This window comes from Apodemus sylvaticus, chromosome 5, assembly GCF_947179515.1.
Source record: "Apodemus sylvaticus chromosome 5, mApoSyl1.1, whole genome shotgun sequence".
In the NCBI taxonomy this organism is placed as follows: domain Eukaryota; kingdom Metazoa; phylum Chordata; class Mammalia; order Rodentia; family Muridae; genus Apodemus; species Apodemus sylvaticus.
Window position 1 is genome coordinate 113950951 of NC_067476.1, and position 26545 is coordinate 113977495.

The 26545-nt window shown below is 48.4% G+C and overlaps 1 protein-coding gene across 3 annotated transcripts; it reads left to right on the forward strand.

The window, feature by feature from the left end:
- Window positions 1-6891: 6891 nt before the first annotated feature.
- On the forward strand, window positions 6892-18683 carry Cdc25b (cell division cycle 25B). Of its 3 annotated transcripts, XM_052183662.1 has the most exons (16): window positions 6893-7309; window positions 8044-8165; window positions 8852-8903; window positions 11054-11095; window positions 11239-11275; window positions 11506-11628; window positions 11720-11842; window positions 12674-12811; window positions 13180-13260; window positions 13349-13522; window positions 13733-13825; window positions 14273-14335; window positions 14497-14595; window positions 14784-14917; window positions 17131-17242; window positions 17394-18683. In XM_052183662.1, exons 1-16 carry the CDS (start codon window positions 7110-7112, stop codon window positions 17532-17534), a joined length of 1734 nt encoding a protein of 577 aa, XP_052039622.1. In that variant the 5' UTR covers window positions 6893-7109; the 3' UTR covers window positions 17535-18683. The 3 variants fall into 3 exon arrangements, with proteins under 3 accessions (XP_052039623.1, XP_052039624.1, XP_052039622.1); XM_052183663.1 differs by lacking the exon at window positions 11720-11842 and having other exon boundaries at window positions 6892-7309; window positions 11506-11682; XM_052183664.1 differs by lacking the exon at window positions 11720-11842 and having other exon boundaries at window positions 6892-7309; window positions 11506-11673.
- The last annotated feature ends 7862 nt before the right edge of the window (window positions 18684-26545 follow it).

A 26545-nucleotide genomic window follows, 5' to 3' on the forward strand; every position in this document is an offset into this window, starting at 1 on the left:
CAGCATGAGGGAGACAGAGGCAGGTGGAGTTCGAACCCAGCCTGATCTCCAGGGCTGTTTGTTATACAGAATAACACTTTCTTGAAAAACAAAAATAAACAGAATCTAGTAATTCAAATCCATAAACACTATCAACATCTGGGTATTATTGGGATTTTCCTCATGCGAGTAGCCATATCTAAAACTACAGAAATAGTTTTGTATATGTATGTATGTATATACATCTGTACAAATAAATCTTAAAACCTCCTCCTGCAGCACCAAACACATGAAAATGATGAACCCCCTTAAGGCAGTGTGCACATTGTAGTGTTTTGCTTGCCCGTTTTTTTTGTTTTGTGTTTTGTTTCAGCAGAGTCTCATTACATAGCCTCAGCTGACCTGGAACTCTGTATAGATCAGTTTGGCAGTTTGGTCTCAAACTCATGGAAATTCACCTGCTTTTGCCTACCCAGTGTTGGGACTAAAGCATGTACCACCACACCAGACAACTCAAGATACACACACACACCACACACACCACACACACACACACACACACAGAGAGAGAGAGAGAGAGAGAGAGAGAGAGAGAGGGAGGGAGAGCTCTACAAAATCAAAACTCAAAACAAACAAAAGGCCAGTAAGACAAAAAAAAAATATGCCCAAAAAGTCTACAAAAATACCATTGAGTTCATTTTGTGTTGACCAACTACACCTGGGCATGGGATCTGCCCTTGAGTGTGGTTGATATACTCAGTGGCATTACGTGGGGGAAAAACTGGTTGTCCCTTTGCCAGCGGGTATCAGTTGCAGATAGCATCTTGGTTTGGGTCTTGAACCTGTGCAGGCCCTGTGCATACTGCTATAGTCTCTGCGAGTTCAGATGTGTATCGGTCCCGTTGTGTGTGGAAGTCGCTGCTTCTGTGGAATCATCTCTCACCTCTGCCTCTTAAACATCATTTTACCTCCTTTTCTGCATAGATCCCCGAGCCCTCTGGTGAGGGTTTCAATCAAGACATGCTATTTAGGAGTGAATGAGCTGGGTGGTGGTGGCACATACCTGCAGTCCCAACACTCTGGGAGGCAGAGGCAGGCGGATCTCTGAGTTCGAGGCCAGCCTGGTCTACAGAGTGAGTTCCAGGACAGCCAGGGCTATACAGAGAAACCCTGTCTCGAAAAAACCAAATCAAAAAAAAAAAAAAGTCTTGAAAGAGCGTCCAGGGTGACAGGCTGAGGAGCCGGGGCACACGAAGCTGTAGGTCAAGAAACACAGAGGTCAAGGCTGGTGCCCTGGGAGCTTCTGGGTTAAGGGCTCCAGAAATGACCAACAACACACTTCAGAGGAACTGATAAAGACAGAAATCAGGTCAGTGTTGTGTTGCGTTCTGCAAGGCCAGAGGAGAGAGTGTGACTCTGCTCTTGGGACACACATTCCTCTTTCCATGTGCATTGGATCCTGAGATCCTCCGCCTTTGTCCACATTTCTTGTGCTGGTCTTTTCCCTTCTACATGTGCTGTGAGGATCGAATTTAGGGCCTCATGCTTGCCAACCATGTGCTCTACCCCCAGCCAGATTTTCCTGACCTTTCAGAACTCCACTTTAGCCAAATAATGGTGGCACAGACCTTTAATCTCAGCACTTGGGAGACAGAAGCAGGTGAATCTCTGTGAGTTCAAGACCAACCTGGTCTACACAGAGTTCCAGGAATTCTAGAACTATACAAAGAAACCCTATCTCAAAAAAACAAAACAAAATAAAAACCCTACATGTGCTCTGAATATAAAAAATCTTTGATAGGTGTATTATAAAAGTTTCCCTTAAGTTGCCACGTATCTCTTAGCTTAGAAAATGTTTCAGAGACTACTTTTTTTTTTTTTTTTTTTTGGTTTTGGTTTTTTTTTTGGATTTGGTTTTTTCGAGACAGGGTTTTCTTTATAGCCCTGGCTGTCCTGGAATTCACTCTGTAGACCAGGCTGGCCTCGAACTCAGAAATCTGCCTCCCAGAGTGCTGGGATTACAGGCATGCGCCGCCACCACCCGGCTTCAGAGACTGCTTATTTCTCCAAGTTTATGAGACTACTTGTAATCTCCAAGTAGGAAGCCTGGCTGCCCTTTGCTATATTGCTTCTGGTTTTGTATCTCACACAGAGGCCTTTCCTACCCAAGATATAAAAAGCATTCTTCTCTAAACAGGGTGGAGTGGTACGTATCTTTCATCCCAGCACTCAGGAGACCAATTACTGAAGCCTGTCTAGTCTACGGGGCAAGTTCCAGGACACTAAGGACTACAGAGAGACCCCGACTCAGAAAAGCAAAGACAAACGCATTCTTCTAAGACAATCTGGGTTTGGTTGTTGGTTTTGTGTAGTTTGGTTTGGTTTGGGTTTTGTTTATTTGTTTATTTGTTTTTGAGACAAGGTCTCACTATGTAGCCCTGGCTGTCCTGGAACTCTATGTAGAAAAGGGTGGTATGAATTCACAGAGCTGAGTGCTAGAATTGAAGTCTGGTGCCACCACCCCGGCTTTGGTTTTGGTTTTTGAGTTAGAGACTCAGTAAATAGCCCAGGGTACCCCCCCCCCTTGTTATTCTCCAGTCTTAGCCTCCCAAGTGGCAAATATTCTTTGTTTGCTTGCTTAGACTTATGTATTTTATATGTAATGTCTTAGTCAATGTCCTTATGCTGTGAAAAGACACCATGATCTCGGGGACTTGCTTGCTCTTTCAGAGGTTTAGTTCCCTGTTAGGGTGGGGAGCATAGGGCTGTGCAGGAGAAATAGCTGAGAGTTCTACAGACAGCAGCAAGAGAGAGAGCCCCTGGGCCTCACCCCCCAATGACACATGTCTTTTAGCAATGGCCACATCTACTCCAATAAATAGTGCTATTCCTAAGCATTCAGATATATAAGCCAGCTTACAGGTGTGATTCCATTATTTTATTTTTTTTTCTTTTTGGTTTTTCGAGACAGGGTTTCTCTGTGTAGTCCTGGCTGTCCTGGAACTCACTTTGTAGACCAGGCTGGCCTCGAACTCAGAAATTCGCCTGCCTCTGCCTCCCAAGTGCTGGTATTAAAGGTGTGCGCCACCACCACCCAGCTTACAAGTGTCATTCCTATTCAAACCACCATATGTATGAATGCTTTGATCACATATATGTCTGTGCACCAAGCCTAGTTGTCTGTAGAGGTCAGAAAAGGGCATTGGATCCCCCAGAATGAGCGTGACATACAGTTGTGAGCTGCCCTGTGTATGTTGGGAACCAACCCTGCGTCTTATGGAAGAGTTCAATTGCTCTTTAACTACTGAGATGCCTCTCCATCCTCTACACATACAACCCAGGACCCCCTGCCTAAGAGTCACCCACAGTAGGCTGGGCCCTCCCACATCAATCATTAATCAAGAAAAAGCCCCACAGACTTTCCTACAGGCCAGTCTGTTGGAGGCATATCCTTAATTGAGGTGTCTGTTAACCCTAACGATTGGAGGAGAAAGACCAAATTAAATCATGGCCAAATTAATTAAAGCAAGCACTTAATTAAAGTAAGCTTTTTCACTCTGCACAAAGGCTGCCTGCCCCTTTGTGGGGTTCGAGAGGTCAGCATTGGATGTGAAGAAGACAAGGCCTTTATAGCTCAGGGATAGGGCGTTTCCAAATGAGGGATTTGGTGGCAGCATAGATGAGGTTACAGGAGCATAAGAGAAACACAAGTTATTTCTAATGGCCTCCTAAAACAAATCATGGTTACAAGGTGGGCACAACAAGGTAGTTTTAACAACAGGCAGTCATATCAAGGTAATCATAGGTGGTCAAGTAGCCTTTTGAAACAAAGGTAGGGTTGCAAGAGAGTTATAAATAACTTTTTGAAACGAGGACATGATTGCCATCCCTGGAACAGCAGGACAGAACCATTTGTAGTCAAGGCTACAGGTGGGGCAGAGCCCAGTGCGTGAGAAACAGGTGTAATCATAAACAGGAATAAACCTCATTCGTCTTTACTACAAGATGGTGGTTAAGTGTAAGATGGAACCTTAGGCTTGTCTAGGGCTGGTTCTTCAGTTTCCTCTCTACAGAAGACTCTAGTTTATGTCAAGTTGACAAAAAAAACCTAACCAGCACAATAATATTTTTAATATATTAGATTAAAGACAATACTAAAATTAAAATATGAAAATAAAACTTACAGCCGGGCGGTGGTGGCGCATGCTTGTAATCCCAGCACTCTGGGACGCAGAGGCAGGCAGATTTCTGAGTTCAAGGCCAGCCTGGTCTACAGAGTGAGTTCCAGGATAGCCAGGGCTATACAGAGAAACCCTGTCTCGAAAAAAAAAAACAAATCCAAAATAAATAAATAAATAAATAAAAATAAAAATAAATAAAACTTACTATCTTTACTGTATTTATGTATATTTTTGCTGTGTTACAAATAGATGCCAGGAACCAGGCCTTTGCACATGCTAGGCAAATAAATGGTCTACCACTGAGACACACCTCAGGCCCTTTTTATTTTTTGTTGGTAGTAGTTTGGGGTTGTTTGTTTGAGAAAGGGTTTCCCTCTGCAGCCCAGGCTGGCCTCGAACTGTCAAAGATCCTCATTCCTCACTCCTCCTCTGTGAGTTTACAGAGTACAAGACAGAGCCAACTTCCCTTTTGCTTTTTGAATGTGGCTACTAGGAAATCTTCAGTTCTGTTTGTGGCTGTCATCCATGTCTGCCACCATGTTTCCTTTGGCTAAATATGAATCCTCTTCAGGAGACAATACAAGAAATTTCTCACAATGCTGTTTCTGAAGATTTAGGGGCGGGGCCGCCTTTCCTGTCATACATTGTCCTTTGAGTTTTTGTTGGCTCATAAATTTAACATACAACAACTATGAAAAAAAGGTGTGTGTTGGGGGACCAGTCGGGGAAGCAAAGTTTCTACAAAGGCCCTGGAGAGATGGCTCTGAGGTTAATAACACTGCCTGCTCTCCTAGAGGACCAGGTTTGATCCCCAGCACCCACGTGACAGCTCACAGCCATCTGTTCAGGGGATCTGATGTCCTCACCTGTCCTGCACAGGCACCAGGCAGGCAAATGGTGCACAGACAGGCAGAGCACACAGACACATAAAACTCTGCAGGTTGCAGCGGAAGAGTTTAACATGCCAGTAGTGGCACTTCATACCTGTAATCCCAACACCCAGGAATCAAAAACAGCCTGGTCACCATAAATTTGAAGCCAGCTTGCTCTATATGCCGAGCCAGAAGCCAGCCAGGTCTACATAATATAACACTTTTCTCCCTAGTCTCAAAAAGAGCAAATCTTTTAACTGATCTCTAGGGACTAGTTTTTGTTGTTATTGTTGTTTTAGTAGAGTATGTCTTTATGAGCTTCAGAAGGGTGTGAGTGGGTATCCGGTGCCATGGGGAGAACTCTCTCCTCCACTGGGACAAGGAGCACCTTCAGTTGGGGGACCTCATGAGATTCAAGTGATCTTCAAAAATCAACACAGCACGGCTCCTCCTCACCCAGAAGGGTGTGTGTGCTGGGATGCAGGGTAAGGGGAAACCGACTGTGTTGATTTTGAAAATACAATCCTCAGATTTTATTCCAGTTCTTTGGAACGGAAGGCCGTGTGGGGACACATTTCTCTCCCGGCCCTGGCACTAAGGGCTGTAGTTCTGGAGCTTGACCTATGACAGGAATAAGAAATGGCTCCCCAATAGCAGTATATAAGTTCCTAACATACCACAGAAGCTGGGCACAATGTTGAGAGGGCGGCCGTGGCTCCTGCTTCCGTCACTCCACTCAGGTGTGGCTAGTGTCCTCCTCCACACACAGCTGAGCCTCTTAGACCCATCCCTACCCTTCGTACCCTTTTTGCCATTCCTACCTGGTGGCCTTAGGGTGGTGGTTAAAACAGCCAAGGCAGGTGTGCAAAGCCACTCTCGGCTCCTAGATCCTGTACTGCACCCAGGGTCATCCCAGAAGCCACACCTTCACTGCAGAACTGGAAAAAGTTCTCAACTGCCAACTAGGTCCTTCCCAGCTCATTCCAGGAAAACAGACTCAGCTGCGAGGTGATTAGATCATTAGAAAACGCTCATTGTAAACTAATAGCAAATTCAGTCTCTTTCGCCTTCAAAGAAACACTAAATTTGGTGCTATTAACCCCGTATTAGCCAAGCCATAAATGGGTGTGAGATTCTTCCCTTACTGGGTTCTCTCGTGGTCTCCCAACTGCCTGCTGCAGAAATCATTGCCTAAATCTAAGCGTTTAATTCTCCGGGGTTACAGGAGACTATTGGGCTCAGTGGGGGTCACGTCTAAACTCTGGAGCCCCACAACCCAGCAGTTCCCCTGTGCCTCGCAAAGCGCAAAGCGCCGCCAGCGAATGACTGCAGCTGCTCTGTGCAGCCCAGGGGCCTTGACAGGGAAGCTGCGTGATCAGATCAGAGGGGTCCCTGAGGGAGCGTCTGTGTCTCCGCCACTCAACAACGAGTTAAGGAACTTTTCAACGCTCGGCTCTGTAAACTGGAAAGGGGACGCAGTGCTCACAGCATACTTGGCAAACGTTCTGGGCTCAAGCAGAGCGTCGCAGCACCGTCCCTTACTGGTGACCGTGCATGGTGGCAAACGTCGAGGGCTCCTTCCGAGGCCACCCAAGGGGGTGGCTACTCCCACCTCCAAACCCTGTCCCAGGAGGCAATAACCTGGAGGCCAGGATTCTCGTGTAAAAGAGAGAGTGGCGGTGTGTGTGGAATGCCGGGTTAACCCAACTCCCTGAGTCACCCTAAGGAGCCTGGCGGGCAGAAGTAGCTGGTCCAGCCTCAGCCCCAGCCACGAGAGCCCCGCCCTTGGTCCCGCCCTCCCGGAACCGGCGCCCCCATTGGTGGCGTCTGGCGGCGCTGCCGCTGTTATTTTTCGAATATATAAGGAGGTGGAGGTGGCAGCTGCCCAGCTCCGCGTCCTCCCCTCCCTTCCTCCCCACATCCCTCTCCTCACTCCCAGACCCATTGCTCTTCCTCCCTCCCTTCCCCCCCTCCTTCCCCTCACCCCAGGCTCACTCTCGGAGCCGAGCCAGCTGGGTCGGCATCTGCTGGCCGCTGTGCTTGGGGCCCTCTAGCTAGCCTTGCCCTCCCCGCCACGATGGAGGTACCCCCGCAGAAGTCTGCGCCGGGCTCAGCTCTCAGTCCTGCCCGCGTGCTGGGTGGCATTCAGCGGCCGCGCCACCTCTCGGGCTTCGGGTTTGGGTCTGATGGCTTCCTGGGGTCTCCGGAGCGTACGGCTTCCTCCTCTCCAGTTGCCACTCTTACCCAGACCATGCACAACCTGGCTGGGCTCGGCAGGTAGGATGCCCCAAGGGAACTGGGTGTGGTGGTGGAATGGGAGGCCCAGACCAGGAGAGACTAGGCACCAGAGCCTAGGCGTGCAGAACACCAACACCTTTAGCCTTGTTTCAGTGACATGGGACGAGTGTGCTGAGTCAGAAGCTATGCGACTTACACCCTCCAGATGACCGTCTAAGGGTCCTTTACCTCACCGAGTGTACTCTACCTCCTGTACACTAACCTTAGGCAGAGGATCATGAGGTTGGCATAGAAGTGGGTCTTAAAAGACTGTGCCCTGCTCTTTGAAAGCACTCAATATCTCCCAAACTCCCCTAAGGCTTAAACTGACAAAAGACTGGCCACCTCCTTCCCAGTACCTGTGGGGTCCCAGCTGGGTGGTCCAGCTGCAATAGAGGGCCAGGTCTTGCTTAGCCGTTGCCTCCAAGAAATTGCTGGATAGGTGAGGGTGTGAAGAGCAGGAAAAGGGTCTACAGAGCTTCTGGGCTGTCTCCTGCCCATCCTCCTCACTTTTCCAAGCGCTTTGGAGGGTTTTTCCTGAACCAGTCAACTCAGAGAAGACCCTCTAGGGCCTCAGTGGAAGGAAAAGCTTTGACCTGAGCTACAAGCTAGTCTTAGAACCATTTCTCAGTGATAATGGGCCCTGCATGGTTAGAGGATACATGGGAGCACGGACCCACCAGCTTCCAAATCCAACATTCATTCCCTTTTCTGCTCCTCTTCTCCTTTCCTAGTGAGACCCCAAAAACTCGAGTAGGAAGCTTGTCGTTCCAGAACAGGCTGGAAGACCTATCCCTGTCCAGGCGCACCTCTGAATGCTCCCTGTCATCTGAGTCCTCAGAATCTTCTGATGCAGGTAAGGTCCAGGGTCCCTAGTGGAGGGTAGGGGGTCCCACACACATACACCACCAGAAGAGATCAGGGAACTTCCTGGGCCTTCTAAATTCTCTGCCTATCAGATCACCATCCTTTCCACAGCCTGATGGGCCCAGAATCTTCTCCCACCTTGCCTTCAAAAACTATGAAAAAAAAAAACAAAAACAAAAAAACATCTTGTGGGTCTTACCACACCCAACCTAAACCAGGAGCCTGAGAAAGGATGGTTCTTGGTAGGAGATGATATCTTACCTATTCAAAACCTAGCGGCAAAGCCACTAAACTACAGCTCCACCCAGAAGGCACTCAGTACCAAGAGCCTGTCCTTGTGAAACATTCTCTTAAGCTGTGGCTTTTCTCCTTAGAAAACCATTATTTTTTCCAAGTTGTTTTAAACCAGCTTAAGAAAAAATGTTTAGGAAGCATTGTACTTTAAAAAAAAAAAAGGACAAAAACAAAAGTGTAGATACCTTTTCCATAGTAAATAGAGAATGTAGCCCTGTGTCCTTTGGGGGGCAAAGTCCCATGCTTAGGGATCATTAGTAGGTTTTGTTCCATTAAAGTATGCCTTGATCTTAAATAGAAAGAGGTTTCTTTTTCCTTTCTTGGGGAAAAAGTAAGCAGGAAAGGCTGCTAGTTGCAAGCCAAGGTGCTCTGTCCCCCCAGGTCTCTGCATGGACTCCCCCAGCCCCGTGGACCCACAGATGGCAGAACGCATGTGAGTAGAGAAGGGGGGGTCCCACCCCTGAGGATGAGGCACCTGCCCTTGGGGACTGATCTTTCTTTAAGATTTATTTTTAGCCAGGCAGTGGTGGCACATGCCTTTAATCCCAGCACTTGGGAGGCAGAGGTAGGCGGATTTCTGAGTTTGAGACCAGCCTGGTCTACAAAGTGAGTTCCAGGATAGCCAGGGCTACACAGAGAAGCCCTGTCTCGAACCCCCCCCCCAAATTTTTTTTTAATTATGTGTTCTATGTTTCTCTACACGGGGATATGTGCCCGGAAGCATGTGGTCCTACAGAGGTCAGAGAGGGCTTTGGAACCCTTGAAGCTAGAATTCAGGTTGTTGTGAGTTGCCATATGTGGGTGCTGGGTACTGAACTCAGGTCTCTGCAAGAATAACAAATGTTCCTAGTCACTCATCGCACTTCAGCCCCTGGTATCCTGCTTTCTTACAGGGAAACCAAATAATGGGCAGGTTCCTCAGGATCCCCATTGTGAGCGGTTGGTTTCTTCCTAAGCCTTGAGAACTGGCTCCCTATTCAGAGAAGGGCCTGATGTCATAGAAGCCAGATGAGCATGGGCTCAGGACCAGAGGTCATAGGAACATTAGCTCCAGCTATCACTGTCTTTTGGAAAAACAACGTCCCTCGTATCCCCATTTTTTTCTCCTGTACACATTCTTTGTACATGTGAACTTTTTTTCCAACTTTCCTGCTGGGCGTGGTGGCCCATATCTGTAATGCTAGCACTCAGGAAGCTCAGACAGAAAGATAGGCAACTCAAGGCCAACACAGTGAGATCATATCTCAAAACCTAGGCCAAACAAAAATCATGTTTGCGGACTGGCTGGCCTGGCTTGGCTCATTAGCGGCCCCCAGATTTTAGTGACACTCGACACTCTTGGCCAACCCTTGACCAGACCCTCTGTGATAGAGAATGGAGAGAGAAAGCTGGTCTTTGCTCTGAGCAGGCACCGCTTCCTTGGCTGTGGCACAATAGAGCCTTCTAGAGCACACCTGTTCCCATCCAGCTGCTGGAGTAGCTGTCAGTCATTAGGAGGGACAGCTGGGCACTGCCAGCCAGAGCTTTTGGTGCGGGGTGGCCGTTACTCTTTCCTCCTGATGCCTTTGATCGGACTGTGCTGGTCTCAGGGTTTATTCACAAACAGGAAACCGAGAGTTGGGTGGGGATGGGAGGAGTATAGGTTGGTTTTTTTACCGACAACGCAGATAGATCCCTCACCCCTAAGGCACAAGCCTCTCTGAGGGCCACTTGGGCACTAAGTGCCTCTCTAGTCTGCACTTACTTTTGACTATTTATAGTTTCTCAGAAAGAAGCTGGACTGTGTGTGTGTGTGTGTGTGTGTGTATGTGTGTGTAAGTGTGTGTAAGTGTAAACTCCACAGAACAGGTGCTCCAGCTGGGCTTATATGTAGAAGCTGATGGCTCAGCCTCAAATGGAGCATCTGTTGGAATTCCTTGCTGGCTGGCCTCTTCTAAGACAGAAGGAAAGGGTGGAACAGAGGTTGGGTCTTAGAAGATTCCATAGGAGGGAGGGGAGAAGGTAATCTGGTATACTTGCCCTTAAAGGGTCTGCCGGGCTGATTCAGAACAACCCCAGAGCAGCCCCTGGCCTGAGGGAGCCAGGCCAGTTTTTCCAGCACAAAGGGAAACCCAGCATTGCTGGCGTCTACCCCCAGGTCACCTACATTACAGGGCACCTTCATCCTGTTGTCATGGGATGGATCAGTGCCTTTCATGGTGGCCATATGGCCCCACTAATGTAATTTGCATACAGGTGGAAAGCCTGTGCTACTGTGTGCAGGCAGGCGAGACTGTTGCCTTGGTGATGTCTTAATGACCCTGTGACCTGCCCCAGCTGTCTCCATCACTGCCTTTCTCTGGGCCTGCTTTTCATTCAAGGCAGCCCCTACAATCCCAGGCTGCCTCAAACCCTTCATCCTTGGTCCCTGGTCCCACCAACAGTGGCCATTTTCTATTCTCCCCTCCCTCCTCCGCCAGCCTGACCACAAGCCCTTGTCCTTGTCCTTATTGCTGGTCCTTTGCAGATGGGGCTGGCTTGGGCCTGAGGCTTGGGGTAGGTGTTGGGCTACAGGGGAAATGGATCATTTCTGCTCTCTCCTAGGTTTGAACAGGCCATTCAGGGAGCCAGTCGGGTCATTCAAAAGTGAGTCTTTCCATTCTTCCCTAACCACCTCCTGCTGTCTCGTGCGATGTAGATGCCCTGGGTGCGAGGAAATCTTTTCTGCATTAAAGTCACTGGCCCCCAATTTCACAGCTCTGAACTGGTCTTTTTTTGTTTTCTTTCAGTGAGCAGTTTACCATAAAACGCTTCCGGTCCTTACCGGTGAGTGTCCTCTAAGGCCTGACAGGGAGCTTAGGCATCCTGCCTGGCATGGACATTGTGGGGGCACCTGGGAGAGGTGTTTGAAATAGCCAGGCATTCCTGGACCGGTTGGGGGAGGCAGGGTTTCATCTGGTGGTCTGGGGAGTCGGAGCAGGGTAGCAGAAGGTAGCATCCCTGGGTGATACCCGGAATGCAACCTTTAGTAATTACTGCCCTGAATGGTTCCCTAGGTGAAGCTGCTGGAATACAGCCCTGTGCTACAGAACATCACCAACTCCCGAGCACTGGACAGCTGGAAGAACACCGAAGCAGGCTGCAGAGCCACCGGGAGTCCTGGGGAGGACAAAGAGAATGTGCGCTTCTGGAGACCAAGATGGAGGAGCTCCAGGGAGAGAAGGGTACACTGGGTAGATCCTGATATTTCCTCTCCAATCTTGCCCACAGGATGGATATATCTTCAAGATGCCACAGAAGCTCCCTCATTCCAGCCCTGCCCAAGCTTTGGCAGAATGGGCCACCCGCAGAGAGGCCTTTACCCAGAGGCCCAGCTCAGCCCCTGACCTAATGGTACATAGGGGTAAGAAGGGCAAGAAACAGCTCTGGAGAGAGGTGGTGGCTGGAGAGACAGACACTCAGTGGTTATAAGCACTGGCTGCTCTTCCAGAGGACCTGGTTCGATTCCCAGCACCCAACCCACCTTACAACCCTCTATAATACCAGACCCAGAGGACTTAATACCCTGTTCTGGCTTCTATGGGCACTGTTTGCAAATGGTACACAGACATATGTACAGGCAAAATATCCATACACATAAAATAAAGTTAAAAATTAAAAAAAATCTGGGTGTGGTGGTATACACCTTTAATCCCTTCACTTGGGAGGCAGAAGCAAGGGAATTTTTGAGTTCAAGGCCAGCCTGACCTACAGAGTGAGTTCTAGGACAGCTAAGGCTATACAGAGAAACCCTGTCTTGAAAAAAAAAATCAAATAAATAATATATTTTAAAAATTTTAAATATTTTACATTTTAAATTTATTAAATGTATTAAATAATATATTAAATATATTATTAATAATAAATATAACAATATGTTAAATAATATATTAAATAATATATTTAAAAATTAAAAATCAAATAAATAATATATTTTTAAATATAAAAGCTATTAAAATATATTATTTATATATAAATATATGTTTACATGGTTATATGATATAAAAAATTAAAAAATATACATAAATAAAAACTAAAAAATTTTTAAAGAGACAGTAGGAGGAGAAAAGGGTGGTGGTCTAGACTCCTTCCCCACCCACCAGCCCCCCAGGAACTGGAGACTCATAATCAGAAGGAGTGACAGGTCCCCAACTGAATGTTCTGTGCTTGTTGTCCTTTGGACAGTGTCTCACCACTCAGTGGAAGATGGAAGCAGAGGAACTAAACCCTGTGGCACAGCCTTCCTCTTCCTTGACTCCTGTTGAAAGGGCTTCCGAGGAAGATGACGACGGATTTGTGGACATCCTGGAGAGTGACTTAAAGGTAAACAGCCTTGGTCCACAAGGCCCCTCCCCCCCTCCCCGCTTGGATAGTCCAGACTATCAGCAAGACTACCACCTCACCCCAATGTCAGAAGAATTTGTGGGAACTGATATTGACCAATCAGAAGATCAGGTGGGCTGGTGCTACAGAGGAGTGGAGGCTGGGCATGAAAAAGGTACTTCTCCTGGCCCAGGGCAAGTCCCAGGGGCGGCAGCTGGTATCCACGCAACTCTTTGGGGTGGAGGAGGGTGCTGTAGTCAGCAGGGCTGGGAACAGCCTCATGTTTCTGGGTAAGTAAGCAAGAGAAGACTCTCCACGGTTTCCTCCATACTGTGTTTGTGATTCTGTCCTTACTGCTTTGACCTCAGGATGATGCTATGGTCCCCGCAGGCATGGAGAACCTCGTTAATGCCCCACTGGTCAAAAAGCTGGATAAGGATGAGGAACAGGTGAGGCCCAGTAGTGCCCCCTTGGAGCTTAGGGGATGTGGCCTGGAGGGACCAGGCGCTCTGACTCCTGCCATGTTACTCTTGCCAGGATCTCATCATGTTCAGCAAGTGCCAGCGGCTCTTCCGTTCTCCATCCATGCCTTGCAGTGTCATCCGGCCCATCCTCAAGAGGCTAGAGCGGCCCCAGGACAGGGATGTGCCTGTCCAGAGCAAGCGCAGGAAAAGTGTGACACCCCTGGAAGAGCAGGAGCTTGAAGAACCTGTTAGTTCCTTCCTCCAGGCGCTGGGCTGTCCCTGTTCACCTGGGGATGGGTTTGGGCTGAAGACTCTGGCTGTATTCCCTTGGCCAAATGTGTAGCAGTGGGTAGTGGGCAGGTAGCTGTTTAGGTGGCAAGGAAAGAAGGTCTCAACCAAATAACACTGAGAGGCAGTCTCTTCTCTGATGCTGGCCTCTGTCTACCTTGCTTTCCAGAAAGCCCGTGTCTTCCGTTCAAAGTCCCTGTGTCACGATATTGAGAGCATCCTGGATAGTGACCACCGTGGATTGATTGGAGATTACTCTAAGGTAGCCTTCTCGGACTGCAGGAGGCTTCTGCTTCCTCTGCTCTGGACCCCTAGTGCAGGAGACATCTCTCCCCAGAGGACCCCTCTTCCCCTCCTGTATCTTGCTTGTTCTCATGCAAACTCTTCCCTCTGGCTCCCCTTTTGATGCCATCTCAAATCTGTCCAGGCATCTGCCATATCTCAGCCTTGAGAAACATTTCCAAATGAATCTCTGGTACGTAATCTCCTGTCTCAGCCCCTGACCTTCAAACCCAAGAGTAGGAAGCAAGAAGGTCTAGGGCTTTTCCTTTCTCTTTTACCCTCAGAAGGTTATTTTCCTGGGTATAGGCCCCCAGAGGTTCCACTCAGAGCTGAATCTGAAGGTCAAAACAGGTGTTGCCTCTGTTCTTCCAGCCGTCACCCCTTGCTGCGTTTCCTTCCCCTGACTCTGACTCATGCTCCCCTTCAGGCCTTCCTCCTGCAGACTGTGGATGGCAAACACCAAGACCTCAAGTACATCTCACCAGAAACTGTAAGCAGGGTTGAGCCACTCTCCAGGTGCATTGGGGACCATCTTTTTTGCCTCTTGTCTTCCCCTGGGGATGGTCTGCATGTGCAGATCATCAGAAGAGAAAGGGAAAGCCTTGGCTACCAGCCTCACGTGCTGGCACCAACTCTGATGGCCTCCTACAGATGGTGGCCCTGTTGACAGGCAAGTTCAGCAACATCGTGGAGAAATTTGTAATTGTGGACTGCAGATACCCCTATGAGTATGAAGGCGGGCATATCAAGGTGAGATGGGTGCTGGTAAGGCCACATCCCTCCATTCAGATTCCTTGCCAAGAAGAGGAATAATAACCTTCCATGGTGAATTTCCCATGGGGGTGATTCTACCCGGCAGGAGGTGGGGTTACTTACCTGGGAACTAAACAAGAAGGGGCATGGTGCAGGCTATGGCCTGACCCCAGATCCTCTGACAGAATGCTGTGAACTTGCCCCTGGAACGGGATGCCGAGACCTTTCTGCTGCAGCGTCCCATCATGCCTTGTAGCCTGGACAAGAGGATCATCCTCATTTTCCACTGTGAATTCTCATCTGAGCGTGGACCACGAATGTGAGTCCTAGCTCTGCCCCGCCCTTGGGGTCAGAGGTCAGCAGTCAGCCGGTGCCCGCCCTAGGCTTTCTTTGCCTGGTTCTGAGTGCTAGAGCACCTTGCTGCCTATGGTAGTTTAGAACTCAACACGTCTTACCATTGTCTTCTTTCCATCCACATCATCAGACCATCTTTCATCCATTGCTGCACCCCCACGAAAATTGGTGCCAAGTCTAGTAGTGTCCTTAACATCTGAGGACACTATTCAAGGCACACTCTCAGTGCCACTCAAGCATTTGGTATCCAGTTCCTGTGCTGGCAACCACTGGGGTCTGTTGCCTTCCTCTGTCCCTGCATTCATGATCTTTTCTGGTTATTCCTCTGCCTCCTGATCCAGGGTGGCCGCCAGCTCCACCTGCCAGCTGTTAGCATCTGTCTCAGTGGACCGGAATCTCTTTCCCATTCTCTCTAAAGGGGCCTCATCCCTCCTGCACTGCCCTCTGCTCTGGGGTTCCAGCTCTCTCATCTGGTTCCTGCTGGCCAATGGACCTGTCACAGAGCTTCACTTTTCCATCCTTCTGGTCCTCCCTTCTTGTCCTCTCTTGAGTCCTTACCACATCTGGTCCAGGAGACTCTGGAGTATGTGTGGGTTTTTTTCTATGTTGCTGTACTAGTGACTGAACTAGGTCTTTCACATATATTAGGTAAGCACTCTACCAGTGAGGGTTATCCCCAGCCCCTCTCACCACGTTATTGATTGATGGATGGATGATGGATAGCTGGATTGATTTTTAATTATGGTATGTCAAAGGATGACTTTAAAGAATTAGTTCTCTTCTACCAAGTTTATAGGAATTTCAGGAATTGAGTTCAGGTTGCCGGGGTTATTCAGCAAGTGCCTTTACCTGCTGACCCATCTCACTGCTCTCTCCCACCTCCTGTCTTAAAGAAGTTTATTTTGATCCAGGCAGTGGTGGTAGTGATGCACACCTCTAATCTCAGCATTTAGGAGACAGAGGCAGGCTGATCTCTGTGTTTCAGGCTAGCCTGATCTATAGAGTGAGTTCCAGGACAACCAGGGCTACACTGAGAAACCCTGTCTTGAAAAAAAAGTTTATATGAAAACACTTTGTCTGTATGTATGAGTGTACTCCATATGCATGCATGCTTGGTGCCTACAGATGTCAGAAGAGGGTGTTGGATTCCCTAGAGCTGGTGCCATATATGATTGTGAGCTAGCATATTGCTGCTGGGAGCTGACCCTAGATTCTTTGCAAGAGCAACAAGTATTCTTAACTACTAAGACTTCACTTCAGCCCTTGGTCCTTAAAAAATTTGTATGTGTGCGTGTGCCTTTGTGTGTGGTATATATGGATGTGTATATACATGGTTCATATAAGTACATGCATGTAGAGAGCCAGAGGAGGGCCTTACACATCCTTCTGCATACTCCCCACCTAATTCCCTTGAGACAGGGATTCTCACTGCACTTGGGCCTGAGGCTATCAGCCTAACTCCAAACAATACTTCTGGTTTTACCCACTTCCACCAATGCTGGGGTTACAAGCTTTTTGTTGTGCTGGGGATTTGAACTCAGATCCTCATGTTTACTCAGCAGGTACTCTTACCCACTCAGTGACCTCCCACCCCAACCTTTTATTTTGAGACAGGTCTTCCTAAATTTCAAGCTGGCCTTAAGTTCTTTTTTATAGCTCAGGCAGGTCTTAACCCTATAATCCCTCTGCCTCAGAATTCGATATAGCTAGGATCACAGGTTTGTACCACTACCAGGCCAGGCTCTGAGTGGACCTGGACTGTGTCAACCTGTCACCACTCTTGCTTCCTCTTTCCTGGGACATGCCATAGAGTGCTGTACTGAGGTTGTGAAACAGCCTTCCAAGCTGGGAAGTGGTGGCGCACGCCTGTAATCCCAGCACTTGGGAGGCAGAGGCAGGAGGATTTCTGAGTTCAAGGCCAGTCTGGCCTACAGAGTGAGATCCAGGACAGCCAGGACTCCACAGAGGAAACCCTGTCTAGAAGAGACAGTGGCTACTCCTGGCTTACCTCTGCCTTCTAGAACCCCAGTGTCTTCTACCTACTAGCTGGGCTTGCCTAGTAGGTGACATTCCCGTTCTGAGAAGCCTGTGCACTTAGAGGTTTTTAAGGCAGTGTGTACAGGATGTGGTCTCTTTCTGACCTGTGGCCTGCCCTGACCCCCTCCCACGCTGCTCCAGGTGCCGCTTCATCAGGGAACGGGACCGTGCAGCTAATGACTACCCCAGCCTGTACTACCCCGAGATGTACATCCTCAAAGGCGGCTACAAGGAGTTCTTCCCACAGCATCCGGTACGGTGGGTGGGGTGGCCACAGTTTTCCTGGCATGGACTATAGGGACAGGGTCCAACTAGGCCATAGGCCCTATCCATACCCCTACCCCAGCCCAGAACTCACTCTTTCTCCCATACTGATGGGCTCTCCTCATCGTCTTGTCCTCTAGAACTTTTGTGAGCCCCAGGACTACCGACCCATGAACCACGAGGCTTTCAGGGAAGAACTGAGGAACTTCCGCCTCAAGACACGCAGCTGGGCTGGGGAGCGGAGCCGGAGGGAACTCTGTAGCAGGCTGCAAGACCAGTGAGGCCAGCCTCAGTCCTGCTGCCATCCTTACCTCATGAGGCTTGGGAGCCAGTGGGTCCCATGGGCCGATGAGGCCACTCACCTGCTAGAGGCCTCAGGTGCTATTGGGGATTGGGGGGATGGTGTGGTGTCACATATGCCTGTCCCTGTCCTCAGTTTTCTGTCTCACTCCACTAACTTTCTGTATCTTGGTACTGGTCCCATCTTAAAGAGCTGAACCTGAGGGTGGATACCAGCTGAGGGGAAGTCAGTTGCATTCAGTAGGGAGCCCTTTTATAGCCTTCTTTCCTTGTTTGTATTAACTCTTTATCTTCCCCGTTTCTGGGGAGAGCCTCAGCCCTTTAGAGTGAGCACAGTGGCTTCTTGGGTGGCCTGGATGCAGGACGCTACATTTCTTCTGCACGGGGTTGTGTCTGCTCTCCTCTCCTGGCCTCTGCATAGAAACCTCCATTGGAAGCACAAGTCCTTACTCTTCTGTTGTAGTCTTCTCTGTAGCTTGAATTTTCATCTATCTGACTTAGCGTGGTTCAGGACACACTGACAGCTGCGGAGCCTTCCTTGTACAGTTTGGGGCTAGAGATTCAAATATCATTTACCTAACTCCTTAGGCCTGGCTTCTGTAAGCCCAGAAAGGGATCTTCTCCTTTAAGGCCCTCAGGGCTAGAGCAAAGGCCTGAATCCTCACTCTGTGGACCCCAGAGCCTCACTGGTCAGCACTTGCTGCTGGGCGATGGACCAGTCACTGAGCTTCCCTTTTTGACCCCTGTCTGTCCTTCCCTGTCCTCCTTTCCATTATCTGGTCCAGAAGACCTCTTGTATGCGTGGTTTTCTGTGTTGTTGTACTAGTGACTTAAATCTAGGCCCTTTGTTGGATGGTGTATGGATGCACAGTGCCTTGTACACACATGTATGCATACAAACTGGATGGAAGTATTTTGGTAAGCATGATGGTCTATGGCAGGAGTGTATGTGTGCATATGAACAAAGTTTTTACACTTAGCATTTGGAAATATTAAAGAAACATTGTCATGGGGGGAAAAAAAGCAACCTCTGGGTTCAGAATCTGCATATGAAAAGGTCATGCCAGAAGGCCCCAGTGAGTCCTCTATTGGGGCCTTGGTTCAATAAAGCACTGAGCAAGTTGAAATAATCTGTTTGTTATGTGGAGCCGCTGATAAGACCACAGCAGACTTGATGGTAGAATGGGGTGGGGGGGACAGTCCAGTGGAGGTGGAAAGAGGTTCTGGGGGAGGAGCCTTATACCTCATGTTCTCTTATGAAGTCTTTCGTGCTCTCTCTGGTTTTTTTGAAATGGAGGAAAGGGTCCTCTCCCGATGTAGCTCAGATTGGTATCAGACTTGTGGCTGCTGTCTTGACCTCCTGGATGTTGGGGTTGTAATCATGCACCTCTGCTCCTAGCTGGTGAGGCTCGTGCATGACTCTCCGGTTAGAGTTTTCCCCCTCCCCCTCCCCCTTCCTCTCCTTCTCCCTCTCCCTCTCCTCCCCCCTCCCAAGCTCTTCTGAGCTTACCCTTTCCCAAGCCTGCTCTTGCATTAAGAGTGTTAAGAGTGACCTCATCACACCTCAAGGAATTGCCAGTGATTTCCACTGTCTTGCAGGTTAAACTGCAAGGATTATGCTGTAGTCATCAAAACTTAGGTCTTCCCCAGATGTGTCTCCTCAGAAGAGAAGAAAACAGCCAATCCAAAAAAATAATAATAATAATGAAACTGGGTCTTTTTATGGAGTCCTGGCTAGCCTAGAACTTATGTGAAGTGACCAGGCTAGCCTCAAACTCCTAGAGATCAGTCTACCTCTGTGTCCTGAGCTAGAATAAAGGTGTGTCCCAGCTTGTCCAGTGCTAGGAATCCTTTTTTTTTTTTGAAAACCAGTGCAAATGCCCCTAAGTGTGAGCTCTGTCATTGTAGGCCCTTTTGAGTGACAGTGCGGCCAGGCTGGGTGATGGCTCAGTGGTAGGAGGTATTGATACAGGGTGCATACACTTTGGGTACGAGTCTCATTTTCTATCATTTTTTTTCTGAAGTAGATAAAGCAGTGATTATCTGCCCCATTTTGTAGTTACCCTTGGTCTAGAGTGCCCTAAACGGCACAGGAAATGGGCTATGCCGGGATGTGGCATTAATGGTCTAGGCCCTGAGCTTTGTGGATGGAGGGAGAGTTCCCCCCTAAACAGCATCTATCTGGGTAAGGAACTCATCTCAGAAAGACATATACTGCATATCTATATAAGAAAATAGGTGAGGGACAGGAAACTCTGAGCCCAGACCGGCTGGTGTCACGGAAAAGCAACTGGAGGCTCTGAGAAGGCACTTACCTGCCCTGAGGACACAGCAGACAGAGGGATGTTCCGTCCTACCCAGGACACATCAGTCACCCCACACCTTTGAGAGCATCAGGCTGCCAGCTAGGCCAGGCGCCCTGCTTCCACTGTTATCTGTCTATATTGTCCCCAGATAGGATGGAGCCTATCAAACCCAGGCCTCATGCAACCTCGTGATGTCCCATGTTGTGTGACAAAGCTTTTCCTGGGGAGAGGAAATACACTTGTCCTGCTTACAGTTTCTCTTGCTACAACAAAACACCGTGGCCAAAGCACTTTGGGGAGCAAAGGAGTTTATTTGACTTACACTTCCACAGCACTGTTCATCATCAAAGGAAGTCAGGACAGGAACTCAAACAGGGAGAGAACCTGGAGGCAGGAGATGACTCAGAGGCTGTGGAGTATGGAGGGGTTCTGCTTACTGACTTACTGCCCATGGCTTGCCCAGCCTGCTTTCTTGTAGAACCTAGGACCATCCACAATGGGCTGGGCTCTCCGCCATTGATCACTAATTAAGACAATACCCTTCAGCTGGATCTGAGACATTTTCTCAGTTGTGGTTATCTCCTTTCAGATGACTTTAGCTTGTGTCAGGTTGACATAAAAGTGGCCATGTCTACTCACCCCAGATAGCAAACCCACAGGTCCAACTTAGTGACCCAATGAATTTTACTGGGATTACTTACAGGAACAGAAATGACTCAAAGACAATGGCATCACCAAGGCCCAGCCAGCATGGGTAACAGTTGACAAAAGGTAGGGAACCTGGAGCTCACCGCACAGCTGGCACACAGCTGGAGTGTAGCCTTTCCAGGGGCCTCTGTTGGTATACATTTCTTCCAGGCAGCTCTTGTCTCAGTCTTCTTTGCAGTTTTTATCCTCTCAGAATCTTTCTTTCTTTCCTTCTTTCTTTCTTTTCTTTTTTTCTCAGCTCAGTATCACTTTTTCTAAGTGGAAAGCACAACTTATTTATTTCTTTCATTTTGGTTTTTCCAGACAGAGTTTCTTTGTGTGACCTTGGCTGTCCTGGCATTAGCATTGTAAATCAGGCTGGCCTCGAACTCCAAGAGATCAACTGGGACTAAATGTGTACACCTCCTACTCCCCCCCCACACCCCCCACACCCCGACTCAGCCTTTTTTTGAAACTGTCAGGGAGGGGCCTAGTGAATCTGCTTAGTTTCAGAGACTTCCTGGAGCTATTTTGAGTTGTTCCTTTCCTGCTTAAGGAGTTTCTGAGCAAGATGGAAACTGTCACACAACACCCTGGTCGTATGGATCCCCACTTAAGCCATAGTCACAACAGTAGTCTTGGAGTACTTTGTATGCTACAAACACCCTTAGATATTCTGTCTTCTCAGCCTTCATCAAGAGACATGCAGCATATTTTACCCAAGAGCTGAGAGGCGCAGGGAATGCAGAGAGCACTGGTAAAGATTGGAGACAGAAGTCCTCCCCAAGACAAGCCTTATTATCATCGTCATCCATGCCAAGGAAGACAGGGATCCTAAGCAGTCATGGGTTTGTCTCTTGGCTTCTGCCTTCCCCAGGATGCACCCTGCCTTGGGAAGCTGAGGTGAGAGCAGGGGCACTTGCCTTCACTTCCTCAGGTTGCTGTGTTCCTCTTAAAGTGAAAACATGGGACAGGAAGTAAGGTTTTTAAACTCCTGGAGTGCCAGCCAGTTATAATAGTTTTGCTGGGACCAGGGCAGTCTGGAGTTCCATCTGGATGCCTGGAGCAGCCATCGCTGTGATGCCAACTCTTCTTAGTAGGGTGGAAGCACAAGAACTCTTTGCTGTGGCCTGGCTGAACTTCTTACTCTATGGCTCTTTCAATGACTTTTTTTTTTAAAAGACAGGGCCTCACTGTGCAATCCTGAATGGACTGGTGCTCATTGTGTAGGTCAGACTGGCCTCCAGCTCACAGAGATCCACCTGCCTCTGCCTCCTGAGTATTGGGGTTAGGGGATTAACTGGTTAAGACCACCAGGCCTGAGTCAATGACAGTGTTTTAAAAAGATGGTATTGTGGTTTTGTAGTTCTGGGTTTGAACCAGCAAGGCAGGCTCTCTACCACTGAACTACATCCCTAGCGTGTGTCTTCTTTTTTGTTGTTGGATTTTTTTTCTCTCTGTGTAGCCCTGCCTGTCCTGGAACTCACACTGAAGACTAGACTTGAACTTAAGAGATCTGCCTGCTTCTATTTCCTGAGTCCTGCTGGGACTAAAGGCATGTGCCACCACCACCAGGCTGTGTGTTTTTTTAAGTAGAGAATATAAAGGGCTTTGTTGCTGGTCCAAGTCATCCCAACTCATAGGTAGCCATTATTTTGATCCCTATTTTAGCACTTTGGTTTAGTCTCTCATGAACATCTTATAAATTCTGTAGTTGGTCCTCTTTTGTTTATAGTTCTTTCATTTGGCCTAATGATTTTGATGTTGTGTTGTCTCACTAGTAAAGTGGGTGGTTTTTAATACCGAGTCTATAACATGAGTATGTAGCACTCAGTTCTGTTCTTCTGCTTTATTTACTTATAGTTTTTGCAGAGCTGTGTATGGAGTTCACACCTGCTCCGCAAGCACTGCCTACCGGGAGTGACACCTCCACGCTCTTTTTCTTTTCAGTTCTTTGCTTTCATGGTTTTGCTGTTGAGACAGAGCCTTCTGAAGCTCAGGTTGGTCTTGAACTCACTATGTAGTTGAGGGTAACTTTGTTTTAGCCTTCCAAGCAGCTGCGATTATAGGATTTTGCCACAGGGTTCAGTGCATCTTCTTTTTCTGTTTGGTTAAGATGGAGGCCTCAAGCCAGGCAGTGGTGGCGCACACCTGTAATCCCAGCACTCTGGGAGGCAGAGGCAGGTGGATTTCTGAATTCTAGGCCAGCCTGGTCTACAGAGTGAGTTCCAGGACAGCTAGGGCTATACAGAGAAACCCTGTCTCGAAAAAACCAAAATCCAAAAAACTGAAAAAAAAAAAAAAAAAAAGATGGAGGCCTCATCTTAGCATAGGGACTTAGCTGTAACCCCAACATTTTAGAGGCTGTGAAAAGCCAGACTAACTCAAGATTTTCTCAGAGGCCCTAATAAAAGAACAAAGGAAGTTTGAGTTCGGTGTCCTTGTCCTGGAGTGGACTTAGCAAGACTGGTCTAGGGCTGGAGCCAGTGCCTCTTCAGGAATCAAGGTTGCAATTTCTGGGGACCTGACTCTTCTTCATGGGCTGCTGTTATCAGTCGTAAGGCAGCTGGGTCTGAGGCATCCCTTGTTCTCTTTGCCAGCATTGTCTGATTGGCTCTTTGCTGACTTTGGCCATTCCCACCAACACTGCCACTACCGCCTCTGCAAATAGTTGGTAAGAGGTACTTCTTAATAAACTTGCTTGGCATAAGTCATCAGCTTATGCAAGACCCCCTGGTCCTAGCTTCTGTCTTCTTTACTTCTCATCCCTGGTCTTCCCACTTGACACCTCTGTCCCACCTTATTCCTGTGGGTTTGGGTTAGGGGGCTGAGGCAAAATTGCTATGATTTTAAGAGCAGTCCCTGGGCTACGGGTATGATGAAACCTGTCTTTAAAAAAGTAAGGGCTTGGGCTGGAGAGTTGGCTCAGCGGTTAAGAGCACTGACTGCTCTTCTGAAGGTCCTGAGGTCAAATCCCAGCAACCACATGGAGGCTCACAACCATCTATAATGAGATCTGATGTCCTCTTCTGGAGTGTCTGAAGACAGCTACAGTGTACTTACATATAATAAATAAATCTTAAAAAAAAAAAAGTAAGGTCTCACCATGTTGCCCACTAAGTTTAAGTGATCATCTATTTAGTCTCAGCCTCCTGAATATCTGGAAATATGTGCCACTACATCCATCTAGGATTTGTGTGTGTGTTTGAAAGGCTAAAGATCAAAGGTCAATGTCAGTATGAAGTCAGGTGAGTCTTCCATAATCCCAACTTTATTTTTTGAGACAGGACTCCCTGACTTGGCTAAACTGGCTGACCCAGCGAGCTCTGAAGATCTTATGGTCTCCTGTCCCACTTCCCCAGTGCTAGGATTTTGGCATCTGAAGTCAGGAGAAAGAGCAACAGATGCTAGAACTCAGCTTGCTTTGCAGGACCCAAGCTTAGGGAATAGTGCCACTCACTCCCAGTAGCCAACTCTTCCCACCTCAGTTAAGCAAATCAAAATAACCTCCTACAGGCATGATGCCCAGAGGCCTGTTTTTAGATGATTCTGAATTTCATTAAGCTAATAATTGAGGTCAATCGCTAAAAGCAGCCAAATTCAAATCAAGGTCCTCCTGGTCCTCCAGAAAAGTGAGGCAAAAGCAATAGCGGAAGGCATTGGGCATCTACCTCTGGTCTGCACCTGTGAACACAAGCCTAGGAGTACACACACACACACACACACACACACACAGACACCAAAAAAAAAAAGGGTTGGACAAATTATAATATTTGTCTGAATGAATTGTTATTCCTGTTTAGCAAAAAGTTCAGGTAGCTGTCAGAGCTGAGCCCACAGACCAAAGTCTAGCCTAGACAGGCGTTTAAGTAATGGAGACCCAGCCCCTAGTTTCTGACTCTTGGATGTCACATGGTGAGGTAATGTTAATCTAAGGTCCACTTCCCTGCATGAGGTCCTTTGGGCACCTGAGATTCTTTGGATTAGCTGTTTGTTGACTCTAGGTTGAATTCTTCTAATGACAATAGTCCTCATGCCTCTAAAAGGCACTTCTTAGAGTTTGCCACCCCTGGAATTGAACACACGACACCCCACTTTTCACAGGCAATGTAGTGTAGCTGTTGGTACCCTGTGTCCAGCGGCACACCTATAATCCTCAGAACGAGGATGGCTGCGAGTTTAAGGCGGTCTGTTCTACAAGAATGAGTTTCAGCAGTCCATAGCAAGACAGACCCTGTCTCAAAAGAGAGAACTAATAAAAAAAAGAAATTCAATCCCTCCCCACCACACCCCAACCCCTGCAAAAACCAGCCAACCAAAAATCAAACATAAAACCTGTTGGTCCTGAAAGAGGTTTGGACAGGGAAGTCCACAGGCACATGAAATCTGGAAACAATCAGAGGGCACCCGAGTCATGGTGAAGTTGCTGCAAGGGATCTCCTGGCATGAGATCCTGCACGGTCAAAGGGGCAAGCAGCTACAGTACCTGTGTGGGGGAGGAAGCATGCCTACCCTCTCCACACACAAGTTGTACGGATGCCAAGGAGCCCCACCCTCAGCCCACACTGACGCACACCCAGGGGTGGGGCGCGGGGGGGGGGGGGTGGCTGCAGCTGCCAGGTTTGGAGTTAGTAGGTGTGGGGGAGGGGGAGGGAGAGGGAGCTCACATGGCTGAACTAAGACTGCCTCGTGCAGATTTCCCGGCTTGCAGCCCAACAGGAAGCAGGGCTGTTTGAAAGGACAAATCACACACATCTTTGTCTTCCTGGGCCTGGGCCAGGACCACTTCTCCGGAAGGGAAGGCTTGAGGGAGGCTCCTGAGCTGGTGAGGAAAAACATCCAATTCTGGGCAAAAAGGTAGTTCCTATGGCTGGCTGGCTGGCCGGGAAGTGGTGGGGTAACTGAAGGTGTTAGGCCTTACACAGATCTAAGGGAAGGGAGCTAAACCAGCATATGGGGTAGCTACTAAGGAATAGTAGAGGAGAAATTCAAGGAGTGTAAAGAGACAAGGTAAAAATCTACTGGCACATACATCCAGTGACATAGACATTGGGATAATTAAGTCATTTCCTTGGGCCTCTATTTCCTTATCTGAAAAATGGGGCTAAGGAAGTCCCTGGGGTTGGAGAGATGACTCAGTAGTTAAAAGCACTAGCTGTTCTTCCAAACCTGGATTCGATTCCCAGCCCTCACATGATGGTTCACAGTCTTCTGTGTGTGTGTCCAGTTCCAGGGGATCTGATGCCCTCTTCTAGCCTTTGTGGGCACCAAGCACACAAGTGATGCACAGACATACATGCAAGCAAAATACCCATACACAGAATAAAATTAAAATAAAGCCCTTTCAAAGGCCTAAGGATTGGCTCGACTGAGCAGATATACAAGAAGCACACAGCAAGGTCTCCCTACAGCAAGTGCCACCCAGAGTCCCTCTGGCTATTGCTACTAAGAACAGTGTGGGGGTGAAGACTAGATCAGGGGTGAGAAGGATGAGCGTAAAATCACGTAGCTAAGGAGGCCAACCTAAGGCTTCCTTCTCCTTAGTTCACCTGAACAAGCCCCTGGGTGACAGTACCGGGGTGAAGGCCAGCTTTGGTGTGCAAGCGGTGGCTATTCTGCTCCAGCCTTGGTGGCACACAGAAGCTGGGCTTTGAGGAGAAAGAGAATGGAGAAAAAGCAGCCTCTGTGATCCAAGGGAGCCTCCCAGCATAAGGGCGTGCACAGGGAGGTGGGGCTCGGCGAGGTTCAAACTATGCCGGAGTTTTGCCTTCTTTTCTTAGGGCAACTGTAATCAGCCCAAATTCAGCCCACACCAATTCTAGAAAGAAAGACAGAATCACACAATCCATCCTTCCGCTAGCCCTTATCTGGAAGCCAGTAAAGAAAAATCCCCTGCCTGAGGCTGGCAGATTCTGCTGAAGAGCCCTTCCTACGTCCAGATGCAGATAGGGATAGGCTGAGATCCCTTCAGAGGTTCTGTAAAGATCGCCAACGAGAGG